The sequence below is a fragment of the Papaver somniferum genome, chromosome 11, assembly GCF_003573695.1.
Source record: "Papaver somniferum cultivar HN1 chromosome 11, ASM357369v1, whole genome shotgun sequence".
Classification (NCBI taxonomy): Eukaryota; Viridiplantae; Streptophyta; class Magnoliopsida; order Ranunculales; family Papaveraceae; genus Papaver; species Papaver somniferum.
The window spans coordinates 122,236,525-122,260,152 of NC_039368.1; the positions used below are offsets into that span (position 1 = coordinate 122,236,525).

The 23,628-nt window shown below is 41.3% G+C and overlaps 1 protein-coding gene across 1 annotated transcript; it reads left to right on the forward strand.

The window, feature by feature from the left end:
• The first annotated feature begins 6,224 nt into the window (after positions 1-6,224).
• On the forward strand, positions 6,225-7,853 carry LOC113325042. The gene is made up of 2 exons (XM_026573283.1): positions 6,225-7,166; positions 7,281-7,853. Exons 1-2 carry the CDS (start codon positions 6,225-6,227, stop codon positions 7,851-7,853), a joined length of 1,515 nt encoding a protein of 504 aa, XP_026429068.1.
• The last annotated feature ends 15,775 nt before the right edge of the window (positions 7,854-23,628 follow it).

Sequence of the window (23,628 nt, forward strand, 5' to 3'; positions counted from 1 at the left end):
TAGATTTTATAAAGTATGGGTTTCTCAGTGTTATCTTCATAAGATATGGGTGCGCGGATTATGTGTTCCGATGGTGGGTTTAGGAGTGAAAAAAGTTGAAAAAATGGGTCTACTGGTAAATTTCACAAAAAAAGTCAGGAAAAAATAGGTAAACAACAGAATAACAGGTATAAAAATTAAAGCTGACAGTTAATGGCATAAATGGAGTCACAGAAACGATTTGAAAACAATACAAGCAAAGACTATCCGGGTTGATAAAACTCAATAATGCTATTTAATTGCAATGTGGTCGTAGAGTAGCTAATAAAAATGATATAACGCGATAAATCTTATGAAAAGTTATAAAAGAATAAAGAATAGAAACATCAAACCCTTTTAATTACTGGATGCTTTCGTTGGCAAATCTCAATATTATACATTTAGAGGATGTTTAGATTAATAGCAAAAAATTTCTACTTGTCTTCTGAACCCATAAAAGATGACATATTTTAGTACTTGGCTTTGGCTATAGTATATCAAGCAAAACTCCCACCACAATGTTTGGCCTTTTTTTCTAAAATAAAAATGTTACATTAAAAGAAAAATAATATGTATAGATCTTGGAACAATTCGTCACATTAGCTATAAAAAACTTTGGTTTACAAATATCCATAATAAAGCTGGCAAACGGGCGGGCCGGGGCTGGCTTGTTACGGGTTACACGGGTTCGGATTAACACGGGTCAAAACCCGCGGGTTGATATTCTTCACGGGTGGTCATTTCATCAACCCGCACCCGTAACGGGTTAAACCTGCGGGTTCACGGGTTAGCTGGTTTCTGCTTAGTTTCCTCTGATTTCTGGATTTTTTCCGACCACATTCAGGCCATCAAAAACTCCTCTGCAACCTAACATTCATCTAATTCATTTGACATTTCCATTCAATTCAATCAACAGATTACAGATTCAACAGTCAGTGACTCGGTGTCGCACCGAAATTTAAAAACTTAATGAAAGGATCAAGAAAATTGCAAACATCAGATCCATCTTTATATTTAATGAGATCAAAATATTCCCAAACATCAGATCTAAGTTTATGTTCCTTTTCACCTGAAACTGGTGCAGGTGCACAATCAACAGTTGTAGAGCCATCCAAAGGATCTACCATCTCAACATCATCATCCTCACCGTCACTACTCATAACATCGTTATAATGAGTTTGTTCTTGTACACTTGACATCCTGGAATCTGGATGGAGCCACAAAGAATAGGTCAAAGACACAAAAATCAGTACATTACTTACTAGTTACTATCATGGTTAAATAACAAAACACTCACATAATTCAAACTAATAAAGGAAAATAACTTGGACAAGAAAAGAAAACAAAATCCATCAGATTGTTACTACTGTCTACTATCATGGTTCATGGACTAACATCAGCAATTGACTTGCAAAATTACTTGCTGAAGACCATAAATCGTAAGTGCCATTTAAAAATCAGAGTCAGAAAGTGCTGGTAATATAGATAAGTTCATAAAGTCTAACGAAACTCCTTGGATACTACAACAGAAAAGAAAAGGTGAAGGCAGAGTAAAGTTCTTGTAAACAACAATGGCTAGTTTCACTTTTGTGAGATGCCAAAGAAAATTATGTAAAGAAACTCCTTGGATACTAGTACCTCTAACTCCTGCACTATCAGTTCAGCTCCATCACAACTATGACCTCACCACAACAACATCATCACCAAATGTAGTTTAACTTATCCATTCCTGCACCACTAGATCACTCAAAATACACACAGAACAAGTAAATTCTTCATCAACATCTTCTCAGTCACTATACAACAACCCAACAGCCACACTAAAGCTATCACCATTACCATTTCCTTGTCCAGTTCACTACAACAAACAAAGTTTTGTGTAACTGATGTCAATACCACTTCTAAAACTCAGTTTCTGTTTCATTCTTAATAAGTACCAACCTATGTAAATCAAAATAAACCTAAACCCCAATCAATATAGCTCCATTTTATATCGACATAATTCTTAACCTCATAAGCATTCACATAATCTTAATAATGAGCTGAAGGCTATACTAATTTACTTACATAAATATTTACCTTGCAAAATGACTCAATCATCAACTTTGGTCATTGATTGAGCAGTGAAAGTTTGAAACATAACCAATCTAGAGAAATTATCAGACATGACATGAATTACATAAACACAGTACACAGAAGAACTAAAGAAGATAGGATTAGAACTTAGAAGATTACCTGTCCTCAACTCCGAATCTTCCACAACAAGATGAAGAATTAGCAGAGATTATTAACAAAACCCCAATTTGAAAATCTGAAAAAAACTCAAACTAATCGAATCACTATTTGCAGAAGTTAAGATGGAGAAGAAGACTCGTTGTTTTGAAGATTAAAATCAATTAGAAATCACATTCAGTTGTTATGGTTGGGATCCATGTTTCCCCCGCCTATTTTCTTCTACAACCAATATACAAACAACATAATTTTGGATACCATGAATCAAAATATATGAATAACATCCTAAGAAATTAAACAAAATAGAGGAGTTGACAGTAATTTCAGGTTGAAGCTAAAGGTCAAAACCAAAATCATCAGATCTATGAAGACAATGTAGTATCCATGTAATTTAAACATGTTTCTGTTGAATGATCTTCATACATATAAACATTGAAAGAAAAATCGTTCGAAAAATTAAAATGATGAAATTAAAAAAATCAGAATCTCTAAAATTGTTCTTCTAATGATCAGTTTACATAATAAAGATGAAGACCAAAAGATAAAGAGATGAAGAAGATACATGTAGATTATTATAAGTTGTCTGTAAGAGATGATGGTTTTCCTTTGAAGATGTTGCATAAGAAGAGAAGGGAAACGAAAAAGGTATTTCGCTTTATTTATAATCAACCAATTCATTAATTTACTGTTTACCCAGGAATTCGGTCAGGTGATTGCCGCTGAGGACGGAGAAGAAGAAAGAAATCAAGCAGAGATTCAGAGAAGATAACGCTGCTACTGCTAGGGTCTCATCTCTTTTTCTTTTATGTTTTATTTATGCTCAGGCTCAGACTCAGACACGTATAGAAACTGATAGGGACACGCGGCATAAATGGACTGCGGGTATACGGGTTATATCCGCGGATTTATGGGACGGGCCGGGTTTATCCGTTCTCACACAAGCCGGTGTTTCTCCAACCCTAACCCGACTTGTTAATACAACCAGCCAAGCCGGGTACGGGTTTTCACGGGCCGGGTCGGATTTATCCGCGGGTTTTGGCTGGTTTGCCAGCTCTAATCCATAATGTTTGGCTTTATAGGAGAAGCTTCTTATCAAATAAAAAATTAATTTAAAAAACGCAAAATAACGTTTGCCGTAGGATGCTGAACATGAACTTTGAAGTTGCTTGGGTCGGGCCATATTCGCAGCATCAGTCTCAAGTGAAACTGCTGAAATAATAGGCGATCGGATTGCCGTTACAACTGATTTTTAAACATAATCTATCTCTTTAGATAGCACATTCTATGTTATAAAAGGCGTCTGGGGCATCCAAGGAGGGCCTAAAATAAACGGCGCAGAAGGCGCCATTAAACATAATCTATCTTTTTTGATAGCACAGTCTATGTTGTAAAAGGCGTCCGGGGCGTCCAAGGAGTGCCTAGAATAAAAGGCGCAGAAGGTGCCATATAACGTTTTCGTATGTGGTTTTCTCATTTTTCCTCGGGCGCTGGGCTTGGCGCCTCGCCTTGGCTAGCGGCTAATACAACTGTCTACACATAATTCATAATTTTCCACGTGTCGGAAGAATTGCACGTGGAGGATGCACATCCTGAGACATCAAGGCACGATGCCACGTCTCTACACTCAAGGGACAATTATCATCTACACATGTTCATCAGCGAGCGGATTTGACGGCTAAGAACCTAGGAGCACTGAAATATCAAGCCACTAAGAAGCACTAAAGATCACCCTAGGATCTACTTCATTCCATCTCGAGGAGGATCCAAGATCAACGGTGGAGATTTTACATACTGACACAGATGGGACATGAGACGCAGACACTTGTCTAACGCGTGCAGACGATCCAACCACCCGCATTAAACATCCTAAACATAGAGTACGTGTCAATCAACCTGTGGAGAATAAAGAGGTGACCCATCGTTACCCAGCATGACCGTTGGGAGCCATACGTCGAGAACAAAGATACCAGCGGGATTAGCCCAAAGATCAAGAGATAAGGTTGCAATTGTCTCTGACAGTGGACCCCATATTACATCCCTATAAAGACCCCTCTCCACTGAGAGAGAAGGGGTCGACCAGTCTAGAGTGAATATAGGAGAAGATATTAAGAAAGAGAAATATGAATAATAGGTATGAATTCCATTTCCCCTTTAGCTTCGTTATTCACACAAAGTCATTTGACTATCTTTGTAACTCTCAAACACATAGTGAAACATAAACTTGCGTGGACGTAGGCCTTAGTGCCGAAACACGTAAATCAGCGTCTCCTTTAGATTCTGCATTTATTATTACCTTCTGTTATATTATGCCTCGTACTCACGAGAGGAAACCGAATTATTCCCCAATGACTAGACAAGGACGAGCCCGAAGGCTCTGAGTCGATGAGTTATCATACTTATATCATTTTATGTCTATTTTAATTCCACGTAATGATTTTATATGCAATGCGAATATTGTTTGTGAACATAAAGATGCATCGTTATTTTTGTGTTCACAATCTGGCGCTAGAAACAGGGACTCTAGTCCCGGTAAAAGATTTATCTTTCCCTGTGATTTTACTTCTTGGTTCTCAGCGCTATTCCCCCTATAATAGTGCTTTGAACAGCTTATATTAAGATCCATGTTTTCTTTGAAAAAACCTTCTAGATATATGTTTTCCTTTAATATCAGCGTATACTCCTGCAAAAAGCGCTTTAGATCTGTGTTTTCCTTGGCAAAACCTTTTCATATCTGAGACTTCTGTGACAACTTTTCATTCTAAAATCTTCATTGTCCTCGTGTATTTTCTAACAAAACATGCACTGAGACTAGGCGTTCATATACAAAACCCGTGAACTTGGTATTTTTCGCAAAATATTTTTAAACCTATCAGCAGATCTATGTTTACAATAGTCGGATCTACGTTATTTCCCACTGAAAACGTTGAAAATATTTAAAGACACGCTGTGATCTACGCCCTTACCCTGAACATACTTTACTAAACAACTTTCTTTGAACGCACTTTGTTAACAAAGTCAGCGTGGATTTTGTTTCTTCGATTACTTCTTATTTTTGCAGAAAGTTAAAGACGGAGAAAACGAAGGAGGTGGGCAAAACCAAAGCCTCGTCGAAAGAAACACAGAGGACTACCCCAGTTGTGACCCGCAACAAGAAAAAATGCGAGACCAAGGATATCACTTCAGCATTAGATGCTAACGTCGTAGCAGCAGCGGCCCTCAAAGCGGTAGCATCCAAAACCGATGCAGCAGCCAAAGCCGATGCAACAAAGACGATAGCAGCTACCCAAATTCATGAACAATGGGAAGGGTTTGCAGAATCAACGATGCACCAACCGGCCTTCAGAATGCCGCCGACAAACGACCAAAACAAAGCTCTGCCGGTCACTCAACCTTTGCTGATAGTGAACCAGCCAGCGCCCCCGCGCGTGGATCTGCCAACAGCCACAACCGATCCGCCTCCCCCTCTAATCCATACAGTGGATGAAGGTCACACAATGGCCATTGGAAGGCAAGTGCGAACCGGAACCCCAAATCAAGGATCGAACCATACCCCTCAACTGATGGCAGAGATCAAAGAGTTAAAGAAGAACCAGAAGGTGTATGCAGATGCAGTGGCATTGCTGACTCGAGAAAACCAAGAGCTCCAGGATAGGATCTCCCAAAGCATAAGAGCGGTGCACCAATATGACGAAGCAATTTCAAAGGCACCGGATCCCAACCGTGACCGAAGAATCATCGTAACTCATGCTAATAATCCGGAACCACTGGATATAAGCCCTTCCAGAGGGAGTAGATTGTCCGATCCAGATTTTATCCCCGAAGACTCAGATTACTTCGACAGCGAAAACCAAAGAGCTGGACGATCCACAGGCAGAGAGGATCACCAACGGGCAATGGAGGACCTTAGTGTTGAGATGATGGCTGAAATCAAGCAACTGAAGGTGAGACAAGGAGGAGGAAGGCTAGAATAAGTAATGAGGGAAGCCAACACCATACCACTAACTCCAAACCTAGCCAAAGCTTTCATCCCCCAGAAGTGTCCCATACCAGCGTTCGAATGTTACGATGGATGCAGCGACCCTGCGGCCCACCTTCGGTACTATAATCGTATGTTTCCTCGATGGGATCAAGACGACGTGGTCCTCTGCAGATACTTCCCTTTAAGTCTGAAAGGGTCAGCACTATCCTGGTTCGATAACCTACCACCAAACTCCATCGACTCTTACAGCCAGCTCACCGAGAAATTCCTGAGAACTTACATGTACAACAAGGCCGTCAACACAGGAATGGATAATCTTTTCTCGCTGGAAATCGCATACAAAGAAACCATCAGAGAGTATACAGATAGATGGCATAGAATCTGCGAAGCAATAGGGAAGGTGGATCCGGTGGTCATCATCAACTGTTACAAATGGGGATTAGATAGGATGAGCCCGTTGTTTGTCGAGATCCCTGTAAGTGTACCCACAACCGAAGGAGATATTCGAGTCATCATCGAGAAACACGCCCGGTTGGAGGAAATTCAGCGAGAAAATCCGAGGTCCCAAACACAGAGATCTCATCGGACCAACTCAGTTGAACAAGCCATCGGATCCAGAAGGGGTAATTCAACGGAACTTCCCAACAAAGATAGAAGAGGACGAAGGGACGATCGACGGCGTGATGATCGAAAATTCGAAGACCAAATCTTCACGAAGCTTAACACCAACTACACTCGCATCCTAAGGGAGATTAAGGATCGAGAGAACTTAGAATGGCCTTGGTCCAAAGGAAAGCAACCACCACGATCCGAGAAGTCTAGAGACTATTGTGAATACCACTGCTTCAACGGACACCAGACTGAAAAGTGCAAGAACCTCAAGATAATGATCCAGAAACTGATTGACGTCGGTGACCTCAAGCAGTACGTTCAAAAGGCATAAGTCGATGACAGGGCAAAACGAAGCAAGCAGGTCCAATTACCTGAAGGAAACCGAACGCTCAATACCATTTCCTGCTCCGAATCCAACGGATCCTATTTAACTGCCCAGATAGGAAAGAGATTAAGAAAGAAATTCGAGGATTACTGCAAACTGTACAAAGTCGACGGGGTCGAAGTTGATGAGCACGAAGAATGGATGAACGCATTAATAACATTCGAGGCTGAGGATATCGAAGATGACATGGAAGATCACAACGACCCCTTGGTTCTCACATTACCCATCGCATGGTGCAATATCAGGAAGGTCCTTATCTATGGAGGGAACTCGTTCAATGTACTGTTCTATGACACGTTCAAACGAATGGAGCTGAATGACGAGCAGTTGATGTCGTCATACTACACCATATACGGATTCAATGGGAGCCCGACGAAGCCGTTGGGAGACATTGTGTTACAAGTAAACGCAGGACCAATGAAGGTTGATACACGATTTAGCGTAGTGGACGCTCCCTCTCCTTACAATGCCATCATCGGCAGAAGATGGGTACACAAGCTCAAAGGAGTAGCAACAGCCTATCATCAGTACCTTAGATTTCCAACACCCGAAGGGGTAATGGAAATAAAGGGAGATCAGGTCACCGCTCGAGAATGTCAGGCTATACAAAATCATCTCAATAACTAGCAAGGTGAGTAGCGTAAATCCCGAAGAAACCGAAACAAAGAAGCTGCCAAAGAGAAAACAATTGATCTTTATCTCGAAGAAATCACCGGAAAAAGTCTGACGAAGGATAGCATCGTTCTTAACACCGAAGCAGGTACCTCGACAACTAAGGGGGGGGGGGGGTGAAGAGCCTACCAAATAGCAATTAAAGAACGTTGCTCTCCTACGGGAGCCGAAGCCTACATTCACATTTGTGGAACCCGTGAAGAAGATCAATATAGGGACCAAAGATAACCCGAAGATGATCAGGATAGGGACTTTAATGGATAAAGAAATAGAGATGTCTCTAATTAAGATACTCATGGAGTACGCGGACATCTTCGCGTGGAAATTGGGATATATGCCAGGAATTGATCCGAAGATAATTCAGCACGAACTTCGCATAAAGCCGGGCACAAACCCCTTCAGGCAGAAGGTACGAAAGGTAGCGCCGGATTATCACCAGGCAATTGAGAAAGATCTCCGCAAACTGTTAGAAGCAGGGTTCATCAAGGAAGTGAATTATCCAACATGGATCTCGAACATGGTCATCGTGCCGAAGAAGAACGGAGGAGTAAGAATATGCATCGAATTTACCAACCTCAACAAGTCATGTCCGAAGGATAGTTACCCACTCCCAAGCATCGATCAGCTGGTAGAAGCTGTTGAAGGATACGAAGAACTGTCATTCATAGATGGATATTTTGGTTACAACCAAGTAGCTTTGGCAGAAGAAGATCAACAACACACAACATTCTACACCTCGCACGACCTCTATTGTTACACAAGGATTCCCTTTGGACTTAGAAATGCATGGGCAACATACCAGAGGATGGTTGATGCTATCTTCAAACCATGGATCGGGAACACTCTAGAAGTCTACGTCGATGATATGCTCGTCAAAAGCAAGCTTCGAAAGACCACCATCGAGAATTGAGGGATATCTTCGAAGCAATGAGGAAACACAACATGAAAGTGAACCCAGAAAAATGCTCATTCAGCGTCACCTCAGGGAAATTCCTCGGATATCTAGTAACGAAGAGGGGCATCGAAGCGGATCCCTCCAAGATCCAGGCCATCGTAGAAATGTTATCCCCAAAGAAACTGAAAGAAGTCCAAAATCTCAACGGATACCTAGCGGCTCTGGGAAGATTCATCGCCAGGTCATCGGACAAATGCAAACATTTCTTCAACATTCTCAAAAAGGGAGAAAGTTTGAATGGACCGCCGAATGCGAGGAAGACTTCCAGAAGATAAAAGAATACCTGGCCACGATACAGATCTTCAAAACCCGATACCGATGTGGTGTTTGCCTTGTATATAACAGCAACCGAAGATGTGGTCAGCGCGGTCCTTGTCAAAACCAACATGAAGGTTGAGCAACCAATCTACTACGTCAGCAAGATTCTCAACCCGGCGGAAAGAAACTACACGAAGATTGAGCAACTCATACTAGCATTAGTATGGGAAACCCAAAAGATGAGAATCTATTTCTTAACTCATCATGTTCGGGTCCCATGTAAAGCACCATTGGAAGCTGTCCTCAAGAGCGTAGGGAAATTAGGAAGGATAGAAAAATGGAACACTCATCTGGATCAATTTAATATTATCCACAAAATCCAATATGCCCAAAATTCACAAGTCTTAGAGGATTTTTTGGCGGACTTACCTCTGGGTAACGACGAAGAAGTGAAGGACATACCAGAAGCAGAAGAAGACGGGAAAGATCCAGTCGATATAATCGAACCCTCAAACCAAAGAAGATGGGAAATATTCATCGATGGATCAAGGAATAGATAAGGGGAAGGCATGGGCATCATGATTACCACCCCAACTGGAGATATGATCGTACATGCGCTAAGACTGGAATTCAAGGGGCACACAAACAATATCATAAAGTACGAAGATGTAGTACATGCCCTCCGATTAATAATCGAAATGGGGAAAACTGATGTACGCTTAACAAGTGATTCTCAGTTGGTAATTCGGTAAATAGAACTAGAATACAATTTCTACGTTGACTCCCTCTCCGCATACATGGCTCTGGTCCAAACCTTAGCCTCCCAGATACCAAGCATCAAATTCTGACACCTGTGCAGAAAAGAGCTCAGGCATGCCGATACCCTAGCGTACATATCATCGATGTTAAGGTATGAAAGCGTCAAGGCCATCAAGATAACAAGAGTATACGAGACTTCGATCACTCCACAACAATCCTTCGCTACCAGTCGTGAAGACGATGTAGGGGAGGATATTGCTGACGACGACGTTGGGGAAGATATCAACAACGATTTCGAAGAAGAACATATCTTATCTAGTGCAAATCAAGACGAAGATTTCACCAACGAAGAAGACTGGAGAACGGAAATCCACCTGTTCCTCGAATAAGGAATGCTACCTGCATACCTGAAGCAAGCTCGAAAGATACAGTCGAAGGCAGGTAAATACGATATTCAGGACGAAATCCTTTACAAGAAGTCTTTCCTCGGACCATTATTACGATGCTTATCCAGGAAAGAAAGCCATCGTATCCTGAACGACATCCATTACGGTGACGCAGGAAACCACAGCAGAATGAGGTCGATAGCCGACAAAGCTAAGATGCAAGGATATTACTAGCCAACGATGATACGAAACACATCCAGGATGTCTAGAAGAATGTCAACGTTTCGCTAAAAGAATCCACGCCCTGGCAAAGAAGCTAAATTTTGTATATAGCCCCTGGCCATTTTCAAAATGGGGGGTAGATATTGTTGGACCCCTGATCCAAGGGTCAGGGAAAAGACGATTCTTGATTGTAGCCACAGATTACTTTAGCAAGTGGGTAGAGGCCAAAGATCTAGCCAGGATCAAAGATGTATACATGTTCACATTCATCTTTCAAAACATCATTTGCAGGTTCGACATTCCCGCAGAAATTGTCTCAGACAATGGTAAGCTGCTACAAGGAAAAAATATAGATATGCTCTTCGATACTTTCAAGATCAGGAAGAACAAATCAACTCCTATCTACTCCCAAAGTAACGGACAGGCTGAAGCCACGAATAAGACTCTAGCTCTTATCCTCAATAAATCGTTAGATGAACACAAGGGTCGATGGTGTGAACAGCTGCATAATGCGCTATGGGCATACTGAACCACACACAGATATGCCACCGGTGAATATCCGTTCCTCATTACTTATGGAGCCGAAGCTGTTATTCCAATGGAGATCATCATGCCAACCACGAAGACCGAAGCTTGGGAGAAGAACCTCACAACGGATATGATGTTGGAAAGGCTCGATGATCTGGAAGAACGAAGGGAGACAGCGTTGCAATGAATGGAGAATTACCAACGAAGGTTGGCCAGTGAGTACAACAAGAAAGTCAAGCTTAGGAATTTTGTAAAAGTGCAATATGTGCTAAAAACTATACCGCAATATCAACGAGAGAAAAAGTGGGGCAAGTTAGCGCCAACATGGGGTGGGCCATTTATCATACATGACATCGCGGGGAACGGATCCTATTACCTACGTAATATAAAAGGAGAAGTCCTCAGGCACCCTTGGAATGCAAAATACCTCACGCTATACTACCTATGAAACAATGAAGTTTTGTGCCTGCATGAAGAGTACCCGAAGAAGAAGAAGCTGGCATACCCGCTTGACATGTTTCTATCTCTGGTCGAGGATTAGCATACCTCACCTTATCAATCAAACAAGACTTTTGAATACTGGGGAAAGTAACCATATACAATCTCTCGGGACTCCCCTATCATCGTCTATAAGTGCAGGACCATGGGGAAGGCTTCCAGAAAAAAGAGATACCCATCCAATCAACAAGACAGCGGTTCGGCGGAATGAATGCATGTAAATATTTCAACAATGCATTATATATCCGGGAACGTTGAACCAACCCGCACCGATTGGCGATCCTCTGGCCAAGGGTTAGCCAGCGGGGTGACAGGTCCAAAGTCAATAACGAAGGTGTTTATCTTCGTTATTGCCATCAAACATTTTTTACTACCCTGCTTAATTCATTTTTCAATTATTGAATTTACCCGCTATTTAAATAAATGAACTAACAATGCAGATAAAATAGAAATTTACATATCCAAACAAACGATGATCCATTCCATAAAAGTTGATTACAAGTTCCGGGAACTGAGCAGGAAATACAAAAGATACAAAAAATGGCCCGCAGCCAAGTAATCAACGAAGATCAAATTTCTATAACAAACACGAAAACCTACTTCCTTGTGGAGGACCCAACAAGATCAGATGGATTCTTCTGAGACGAAGGGACGCTTACTCCCGAAGAAGGACCAGAAGAATAAGTTAAAGGAGCAGGCATAAGACGACGAGGGTAGTTCTTAACAATACCGTGATCCTTTAGAAGGCTCTGTTCGATCTTGGTCAGGTTTTTGTTAATCTCTTCCGCAAGCTGGCAACGAGCCTTATGTGCGGTAACAGTGGCCTTGAGCTCAGACTGCGACAACGAATACTTCAATTGGGATACCTATACCTCCTTGGCTTCCTCTTTTGATGCTTCGTCCCTAGATACAGACAACTCTTCGTAGTACTTAGCTTGACCCTGCTGGTGCACTAAGTCAGATTGAGCCTTTTCAAGCCTTTCATTTGCAAGGTTAAGCTGTCCCTCGAGCTCTGAAAAAGAAAACACGAATGCGTTAGAAAATTAGAAAAATGAAACCGCTCACGACCAAACAAATGTATACCTTCGACATTAGCCGAAATCATTTCATATTCATTTACTACGGCGTCCCGGGCATCGTCGAGAAAATCATACTCGTCTGAAATTTTCTTATAATCCAACCGAAGATTTGTGAGAGAAAACTGACACTCATCCAACTCTACATGCTTCATGGAGTCTAAATTTCGAAGACGGTTGACTTTGTTACTCATATCTTCTATCCCTTTGTTAATCCTGTACATATTGATCTCAAGATCTTTTTAAGAGTCCACTGAACGAGCAACATCGGCCCGATAAGCAGCCAAGGCATTACTAAGGGCATGGGCCTCAGCTCTAGCATCGTCCCTCTCCCGAACGAGCCGCTGTATATAATCCCGAGCTTCATGAACATGGGACGAACGAGCTTGACGCATCTCCTCTTCAAAGTTTTCCACCTTGGTTTCCAAACGAGAGATAGCCTCACGAGCCTCATGCAGATTTTCACGAGTCCACAATAAAGCACCATCAAACTGACGGCGATCGGCGTTATAACGATTCTGCATTTCAACCATCTGCTCTCTTCGTTGTCTGTACTGAGCCATCAAATCATTGTGCTCGTCGTCCCTGGCATTCCACTTATCAGCCTCATTTTTAATTTTCTCCACCAATTTCCTAATCCGAGAAGCTTGGCGGGTTCTTTCATTCTGAAGCCACCTTACTGATATCGACCGCTGAAGATAGTGCCACGAGACTCAGACGTCACACTAAGAAGATGAAAGAAAGAGGCGAAGAGGAGTACTAGAGAAAGATACGAACCTTTGGAAGACGCAGTCTCACTATGAACCTTCTCCAACTCACTACGAACAAGAGCAAGTTCCATGCGAAGCTTCTCTTCGGATGCACCCAACTTCTCTTTCCCTTTCAACCTATTCTTTAACTCAGATATCTCCTTATCCTTAGCATCTATGAGTGCTTCAGCATAATTAAACTCATTTTCTCTATGACGAAGCTTTGCCTCCAGCTTAAGAGCCTTCGCCTTGAAAAATTGGTACAAAGTATGGTTGCAGTGTTCTCTCCTCATCATCTGCATTAATAAAAAATAAATAATAACTATAGAGGGATTCCCGATGACATACCCTCACATCATTCATCCTAAAGGGATTCCCGATGATTAACCTCAAGAATACGCTGCTGAGGAAAGTCGTACTGATACCCTTCGGCTATCGCCATCATATAAGGAATGGAAGATGGTGGATGAACCAAAAGACTAGTGGAATTAGATCTCAAATCCTTCTCCCATATTTCCGCAACTTCATCATGAGACGTCAATTGCATTTTCTGACGAGTGAACGCGTCAAAACTCTTCTCATCAGGGACTACCGGAGCAGGGTTAGGAACGAACATTAAATTCTTCTTCATCAACCACTCAAGCGTGGCATCATCACCATCATGCATTAACACCCTCTCAAAACCCTCTGAAGATACATCAGTGGAATCCCCATCGTTCACAACGTTCCTTCAGCCATCGGAATTTCTCTTGGCCTCGACCTCTTTGTTGGAAAGGGTCTCGGCGTCCTCATCATCGGAGATCTCTTCCATGTCAGCTTCCTTCTCATCACGAGTCTCACCGAAGACATCCCATTCATCGTTTGAGGAGAGCATAGAAAAGTCCCAAGCTATCCCCATGGCATCTCCAATATCAACCTGCCCACCAGAGGAATAGATCTTTCCAAAAGAGAACTCCTGAGTCGACCCAGCGGGGATTGTCGATTAAAAATCAACACCTTCATTCTCTTGATTCGGGGAGGGAGAAAGTTTAGGATCATCAGCAGGAATATCTCCTTGACCACTAGGGGCAATCTCCTCTTCAGTAGCTCCGTCACCAATATTCTCACCATCCTCGTGATTTTTGGGAGAAGTATATGTGTGTTCCTAACCATCGGAAACTTTCTCTTCTTCCTCGACGTACTCATCGTTCACAGGGCTGGTAACCTCGTTGGGAACATCTGTATCCTCAACAGCAGCAGTAGAAGACTGGACCGGGCCTATATTTTTCTTCTTTGCTACCTAGAGACATAATATGGTGTTATCACGAAGATAATTTTCTCCATACTTTGATCAAATCTCAAAATAAGAAGAAAAGGGGCAAGTACACATATTACACGAAGAAGCATACCTTGGAAGTAGCGTACTCTTCGAAGGAAGGGTAACATCAGAACTTTCCTCTTCGTCTACATCAGCAACATTGAAGGCGTACTCAAAGTCCATCCATCAAAATTTAACTGCCAAGGATAGAAGTTACCATGACGAGCTGGAGCACTATCACGAGGCTGACTACCAGCAACAGGACGCCATCCATGCTGACCAGGTACCCAACCATTAGCCCAAGGACCGACGATCTCAATAACTGTGGCGTGCCACTCATAATCATAATCACGCTTGAGATGCTCACTAGCAGGGAAAAGTTTTCGCTGAGAAGTTCCTTCAGTACCAGTGACGTATCGGAGCTTCGAGCCACTTACCTCACTCAGGAGACGAACCTCACCCTGGGAAGCAGGAATAGTACGAAGACCGACGCTCCATGGCTTACGATTCCTACTATTAATGTAGTCACCGAAGGAAGAATTGAAGTTCTCAGGAATATACCAATTTCTCTCAGCCGGGTCAGGAACGTAGAAGGTCATCGTCGTCTCCCCCTTACTCCGAAGGTAGCACTCCTTAAGCGACCGAAGGTAATTCCCAGACAGCTGTACCACCGAGCGACAATGAGTATGTGGAGTAGAGCCCTCACGATGAGCCAAGATGTCGTAATAAAAGGAGTCACCCGACTTATACATGGGCAACATAAGGCCAGCCTCGAAGTCCCCCACGGTTGTCAGAAGATGAAAGTCATCGTACTTATAATTCTTAATCAAATCATAAGTGAGATAGTTACCGGGAGAACAAAACTTAATGTCGAAAGCTTCGAGCTCATGTTTTACCTTGAACGCCTCGAGATTTATGTGTTTAAAAGTAAACTTCTTTTTACCAATCGAGACGTGTAACTGGGACAACATCGGAATCATCAGCTTTATCAGACGGTGGCCTCTTCGGGGGACTCATCTTCGAAGCTTTCCTCTTGGTTGGTGGATTTCTCGAGGGTTCAACCTTCGGCACAACACCTTTGGCAGATTTCCCCTTCACTGGAGCAGTAGATGGTGGGACCGTAGACTTCTGAGAAGGCTTCGTAGTAGGATCAATAGAACGAAGAGGTTGTACCTCTAGCGGCTCAGCACGTTGAAAGGTAGGAGACGGTGCACTCATCGGTTCATCACGCTGAAACGCAGAAGGACGATTAACAGCATATCGGGAACCCTGAGAACTCCTTGGACGATCCCCTCTCTTGGCAGAAGAAACTCGGGGACCAGACGCAGATGTAGTCTTCTAAGCTCGAGGATCTGGCTGGGAAGACCTAGGTGGACCACCCTTTGGCGGAGATACATCAAGAATTTTGGATGGAGGATATCCATAAGGGCTCGATGGTGGAGTCTGATATGGAATCCGATGACGATCAGCCATATCTACAAACAAGACGAACAAAGAAAGTGATGAAGTTCATAAAACGAATTTTTTTAGACTTATGTCGTTCACCAGAAATATCATCAAAAACGCATAGATGAGTAACCCAGCAAAATCGAGGAACCCTAATCCAGTCATGACCATATAAAATAAGCTTCAAACAATCAACGGGGAATCCCTAGGTTTCATGATAAAGAACAGGGGAAAGTATATATACTTTCGTATATTTGTTCTTCATCATGAAAACCTAGGTGCAGTAGCAGAAAAAGGAAATTGATCGAAAGAAAATAAGAGTTGGAAGAACTCCATACCTGAATCAGAAGTATCGATAAAAGGATGAAGATGATCTGCAAACACCTGAAGAGAAGCGACAGTGAGGAACCTCCAAGGATCTTACTAAAACTAAGCAACACCAGCAGCATTTAAGAACTAAAGAACAAAAGAAGAGAATGAAGAGGTTCAGAGAATATGAACTGACAAGAGAATGAAGAAAGAATAAAAAAAATTTCAATGACATCCTATCTCCTATTTAGCAAAGATGATAAAACCGTCACATGATTCAAGAAGGAGTTATTGCAAGGAGTGGGAAACGTGCCCTAAAATCTAGGGGAAGTTATTATGGAAAGATGAAGAAGCTGTGAAGAAAGTTTTCTTCTAAGTTTGACTAACATCCAAATAGAAGAAAATGGGAAAATTGTATACACATAATTCATCATTTGCCAATGTCGGAAGAATTGCACGTGGAGGATGCACAGCCTGAGACATCAAGGCACGATGCCACGTCTCTACACCCAAGGGACAATTATCATCTACACATGTTCATCAGCGAGCAGATCCGATGGCTAAGAACCTAGGAGCACTAAAGTATCAAGCCACTGAGAAGCACTGAAGAGCACCATAGGATCTACTTTATTCCATCTCGAGGAGGATCCAAGATCAACGGTGGAGATTGGACATACTGACACAAATGGGACATGAGCCGCAGACACCTGTCTGACGCGTGCAGACGACCCAACCACCCACATTAAACACCCTAAACATAGAGTACGTATCAATCAACCTGTGGAGAAGAAAAGGGTGACCCATCGTTACCAAGCATGACCGTTAGGAGCCATCGGTCGAGAATGAAGATACCAGCGGGATTAACCCTCTGTCACCCCCATCGCGCTTACGGCTCTATACCAAAGATCAAGAAGATAAGGTTGCAACTGTCTCTAACATTGGACCCCATATTACATCCCTATAAATACCCCTCTCCACTGAGAGAGAAGGGGTCGACCAGTCTAGAGTGAGTATAGGAGAAGATATTAAGAGAGAGAAATAGGAAGAATAGGTATGAATTCCATTTCCCCTTTAGTTTCGTTATTCACACAAGTCATTTGACTATCTTTGTAACTCTCAAAAACATAGTGAAACATAAACTCCCGTGGACGTAGACCTTAGTGCCGAATCACGTAAATCAGCGTCTCCTTTACATTTTGCACTTTATCTTCTGCATTTATTATTACCTTCTGTTATATTATGCCTCGTACTCACGAGAAGCAACCGAATTATTCTCCAATGACTAGACAAGGACGAGCCCGAAGGCTCTGAGTTATCATATTTATATCATTTTATGTCTATTTTACTTCCACGTAATGATTTAATATACAGTGCGAATATTGTTTGTGAACATAAAGATGCATCGTTATTTTTGTGTTCACAGGAACATAGAACACCGTACTTATTCTTAGAAATTAGCACAAAAAACAAAATGAGAATCGTAATGATCTATGCCTCTTTGGTTCTGTTTTTTTTCGAATGAAAATGGTATACCCTCTTTGGTTCTGTTAATAGTGTAGAGTTATATCCTTACGTTCTTGACCGCCCTGATTTTGTACCCATTATTGTTGGAAAAAATTGGGTTTCACAAAGGATGAATGAGTCAGAGAAGAAAGTGTTGCACTCCAAAACTTTCAAGGCTTGTATAAATTTCTTTTAGACAAATATTTCTACCCTCCCAATAACAATTGGCGATTACAACAGGTATGCGAAATATTGCCTTCAGGATACAATGAAAGCCCTGCAACGAAAACTGAATTCAAGGTTTGTACCCCTTGATTCAATCAAGAACACACAAAGAGATTTCTGATTTCTGATGATGCTTTTTGAAACAGAGAAAACAGATTGATTTTTCTTATATGTTAAACGAAACTGGGAGAAGCTATTTATAAAGGGTTTTGCACCTGTTGGGAATAGGTTTTTATTCGCCAACAGGTTTCTATTCACGAAACGTCAGGTTCCTTCATCAACAGACATCAATGGTGTCTTTTGGATTCGAAATTTTCGAACAGGCTTTTATCGGCCAAATAAAACCGTCAGTTCAAAAAATTCTTCCGGGGGCATTGCCCCCTTGAAACCCCCACCAGGGGCGGTCTCCCCTGGACCCCCACGACCTGACCTGTCAGGTCGACCATAGCCTGGGGGGCGATGCCCCCCAGGACCCCCCTTTGGTTAGCGGCGTTGAAAATATTCCAACATTCTCCCCCTATTTTCAAAAACCATAAAACAAAGTTAAAACTTTTAAATCAGAGTGACTGCATCACCGAAGTGACTGCCTACGTACCCGAGTGGGATCAAGCCAACGTAGTTCAAGCACAATTGAGACTAAGCATCATCGTTGAAATCAACACATAAATGATAGGTATCTTTTGGATTTGAACCTTCACTTAGTGTAAGAAACTCAAAGCCTTATCGAGGTTCTATGGTGAAACCAGTCTTGAACCAAGTACCCCTTATGATAAAACCGGAGTCTCCACACATATTGATTTCATAAAATCATGTGTTCTGTAGCCAAGCACGTTAATGGCCATGTGCTTATATCCTTGTTCATGAGTCTTCTTTAGAGAACGGTCTTCTTCTCTTAGGAAACGGCCTTATTTCCATACTCATATAGGTAAGTCTCGAAGGTGTTTCTGCGATACACCTTTTACTAATCATAGACTCATTAAGGATTTACATCCATCCTATTTTCTTGCAGAAACCAGCACTAATAAGAAGTGGGAAGTTTTTATATTAGTGCTCCATAATCCACATCCATAACTTGTTGGTACCACATTGAACCTTGTTTATCCTTTTCAAAACATAGGTTGGGTTTCTGCTATGGGAGATCAAACTTCCTTCACAGACCTTAGTCCCATTTCTTTCCTTTTTATTGAAACCACTGAACTTGGTAGACTTTTCGTAAATGGGTCTGCCAAATTTCTCTTTGATTCAATAAAGTTAACCGTAACTACTCCCCTCTTGAGTAGTTGCCTAACCATGTAGTGTCTAAGACTTGCATGTCTAGACTTTCCATTATAAGTCTTATTAGAGACATTATAGATTGTAGCTTGATTATCACAATTAATCAAGACCGCCGGAGTTGGCTTCTTCCAAAAAGGAATTTCCATAAGTAGGTTTCTAAGCCAATCTGCCTCCTTACATGCATCAGTTAAAGCTATCAATTCTGACAACATTGTTGAATCAGAGATACAAGTCTGCTTCTTGGAACTCCAAGACACAGCAGCACCCCCTAATGTAAAAATCCATCCAGAAGTTGACTTGGAATTTGATTCTACATTGTTCCAGTTAGCATCGCTGTACCCCTCTAGTGCAGCGGGATAGCCTTGGTAATGCAAACCAAAATTTATTGTTCCTTTCAAGTAAGCCATAACTCTTGAAACTGCTTTCCAGTGTTCATATCCTGGATTACTTCAGAAACGACATAATATTCCCACGGCTTGGGCTATGTCCGGTCTTGTGCAATGCATAGCGTACATAAGACTCCCAATAACACTAGAATACTCAAGTTGAGCATGAGTACGGCCGGTGTTCTTCATTAACTTGATAGTATGGTCTAAAGGAGTAGGTGCTGGATTGTCATCAAAGTGACCATATTTCTTGAGAAATTTCTCAATATAATGAGATTGAGTTAAAACCAACTCATCTCCCTTTCTTAGGATCTTAATTCCCAAGATTACATCAGCCTCTCCTAAATCCTTCATATCAAAGTTAGAACTAAGAAACTTCTTTGTTTCTTCCACAACAGATATGTCAGACCCAAAGATTAACATATCATCAACATACAAACAGAGAATCACACAACCAGAACTATCATGCTTACTATAGATACATTTGTACGCATCATTCACCACAAACCCATATGACAAAACTACTTTATCAAACTTCTCATGCCATTGCATAGGGGCTTGCTTCAAACCATAGAGAGATTTCACTAACTTACAAACTTTCTTCTCTTGGCCTGGTAATATGAAACCTTCAGGTTGTTCCATATATATCTCTTCTTCTAAATCCCCATTTAGAAAAGCAGTTTTGACATCCATTTGATGCACAACCAACTTATGAATAGAAGCAAGTGCAATCAAGCAACGAATGGATGAGATGCGTGCAATAGGAGCATATGTATCAAAGTAATCAATACCATGTCTTTGTTTATAACCCTTGGCAACTAGCCTTGCCTTAAACTTATCAACTTCACCATCAGCTCTCAACTTTCTCTTGAATATCCATTTACTTCCTATTGCTTTAGCACTAGGAGGTAAATTTACTAATACCCAAGTCCCGTTAGTCAAAAGCGAATGCTTTTCATCATTGATGGCTTCTTTCCAGAAATTTGCATCTCTAGAACTCATGGCTTCAGCATAAGTTTTAGGGTCATCATCAGTATGCATAACATACTGGTTAACAGTAAGAATTCTATTCTTATTTGCCTCTACAAGGTAATAAATAAAGTTTGGATCAGGCTTTTTCTCAATCCTTCCTCTCTTACTCCTTCTAGGTTCGATATCTTCAGTAGGCACTGAAATATCATTGTCATAAGTAGGAGAGGGATTTTCATCATTGTTATCAATCTCCATAGGTTCTAGATCAGGTAACAATGGATTCTCCATGGGTTGCATTTGAGAACTGTTCCTATTTAAGTTCTCAAAGAATTCCACATCTACAGATTCTATAATCTCAAAAGTGTCAAGGTTTATAAATCTGTAGGTGATACTATTAAGAGAGTATCCCACAAAAGCACATTTATAAGCCCTGTTTCCCAACTTTGGTCTTTTGGGATCAGGCTTTCGAACATATGCTAAACAACCCCAGACTTTAAGTCTTCTCAAGTTTGGTTTCCTCTTAAACCACAACTCATAAGGAGAAACACTCTTCTTTTTCAAAGGAATTCTATTCAAAATATAACATGCAGACAACATAGCTTCACCCCACAAAGAATTAGGCAAACCAGAACTTATAAGCATGCAATTAACCATATCAATTAAAGTTCTATTTTTCCTTTCAGCCATACCATTTTGTTGAGGTGTGTAAGGTGCAGTACGTTGATGAACTAAACCATGCTCTTGACAAAAGGAATTAAATTCAGTAGGAAAGTATTCACCACCACGATCAGAACGTAAAATCTTAATTTTGTGCTCTAATTGTGTCTCTACTTCTGCTTTATAAATCCTAAATTTATCAAAGACTTCATCCTTAGATTTCATTAAATATGTATAAGCATATCTAGTACTATCTTCTATAAAAGTGACATAATACTTATTTCCACCACGAGTGGCAGAACCATGCAAATCACCCACATCACTATGTACTAATTCAAGTAAGGAAGAATTTCGTACTACAGACTTATGGGAAATTCTAGTTATCTTTGCTTGCACACATATTTCACATTTAGAAGCATGATCAAAATTGCAATCAGAAATCAAGCCTAATCGATTCATGTTTCCAAGAGAACCATAATTCACATGCCCTAATCTACCATGCCATAAATTAACAGAGTCAACAATATAAGCAGAACCATTATTTATTAAATTAAGCTTAATCATCCCATTACAAGCATATCCTTGTCCAACAAACACACCATTTTTGGACAACACAAACTTATTAGACTCATAGGTCGTCTTGAATCCAGCCTTCATAACAAGGTCGCCGGAAACAAGGTTCTTCACGATGTCAGGGACATGTAAAACATTAGTAAGAGTCACAGTCTTTCCCGAAGTAAACGAGAGTTCAACAGTGCCTTTCCCAATAACTTTGCTGCGTTGACCGTTTGCGGAGACAACATCGTTTCCTTCTCCACTAACCGGTTCGTATGTCTTGTAAAGATTTCTATCCTTACAGATATGGATGGTTGCACCATTGTCGTACCACCATCCACCCCCAGTTTCAGCAACAGCATTGGCGGCTTGCACCACGATCACAAGTTTGTCATCGACCATATTTGCCTCCTTTTTCTGGTTCTGCTGTTGTTTCTTTTTGAGACGACAGTCACGAGCAAAATGGCCGGGTTTGTCACAGAAGTAGCAAGGTCCGACAGCGCCCTTCTTCTTACTCTTCTTGTTGGGATGCTTCTTAAACTGAGTATCATTTTTAGGTTTCAAGGAATTCGGTGTTTTAGATTCTTCTACGCTATTCACCTTAGAATGGTTTTCAGAATGTGGACTATCCTTAAGTTCTCGCTTACGAGAGTCCTCTTCTATGCGAAGATGACGTTGTAAGGCCTCTAAATCATAGTCAGTCTCAGCATGCTTAAGTTTCTTCTTATAACCATTCCAAGAAGGGGGGAGACGAGAAATAATAACCCCAACAACAAACGCAGAAACAAGATCAATTCCAGCATCCTTAAGATGATTAACTATGAGTAAAAGTTCACTGACCTGGGCAATGATTGACTTACTGTCAACCATCTTAAAATCCATGAAATTGCAAATCAGGAATTTCTTGTTGCTTGCTTCAGAAATCTTGTATTTGTTGTCAAGCGCAGTCCACAATCCCTTTGCAGTCCCAATACTCCGATGTGCATTGTACACATGTTTGTCCAGAGCATTCAAAATATGACCACGACACATGAAATCATCTTCCTGACGCTGCTTTCGTCTAGCCTTCAATTCCTCAGTGTCATTGTCAGTTGCAGCAGGAATTTCCTCCAATCCATCTTCAAGTATGTACCACAACTTGATGGTGATCAGGAAAAACTTCACAGTCTCTTGCCAACGGGTAAAACCTTCACCATCAAAACGTTCCAATCGAGTAAAGGTTTGGTTCATCACTTGCAGAGATTGAGCAGTAGCATTCGAATTCGAAGATTCACCCTCCATTGCCAGAAGATATTTGTCTAAAAACTATTGGAAAAAATTGGGTTTCACAAAGGATGAATGAGTCAGAGAAGAAAGTGTTGCACTCCAAAACTTTCAAGGCTTGTATAAATTTCTTTTAGACAAATATTTCTACCCTCCCAATAACAATTGGCGATTACAACAGGTATGCGAAATATTGCCTTCAGGATACAATGAAAGCCCTGCAACGAAAACTGAATTCAAGGTTTGTACCCCTTGATTCAATCAAGAACACACAAAGAGATTTCTGATTTCTGATGATGCTTTTTGAAACAGAGAAAACAGATTGATTTTTCTTATATGTTAAACGAAACTGGGAGAAGCTATTTATAAAGGGTTTTGCACCTGTTGGGAATAGGTTTTTATTCGCCAACA

Coding starts and splice junctions, on each gene's coding strand:
- LOC113325042 (XM_026573283.1), top strand. CDS start 6,225: ATGAGGGAAGCCAACACCATACCACTAACTCCAAACCTAGCCAAAGCT. Junction 7,167..7,280: donor TCAAGCAGTACGTTCAAAAG/GCATAAGTCGAT, acceptor TTAACTGCCCAG/ATAGGAAAGAGATTAAGAAA.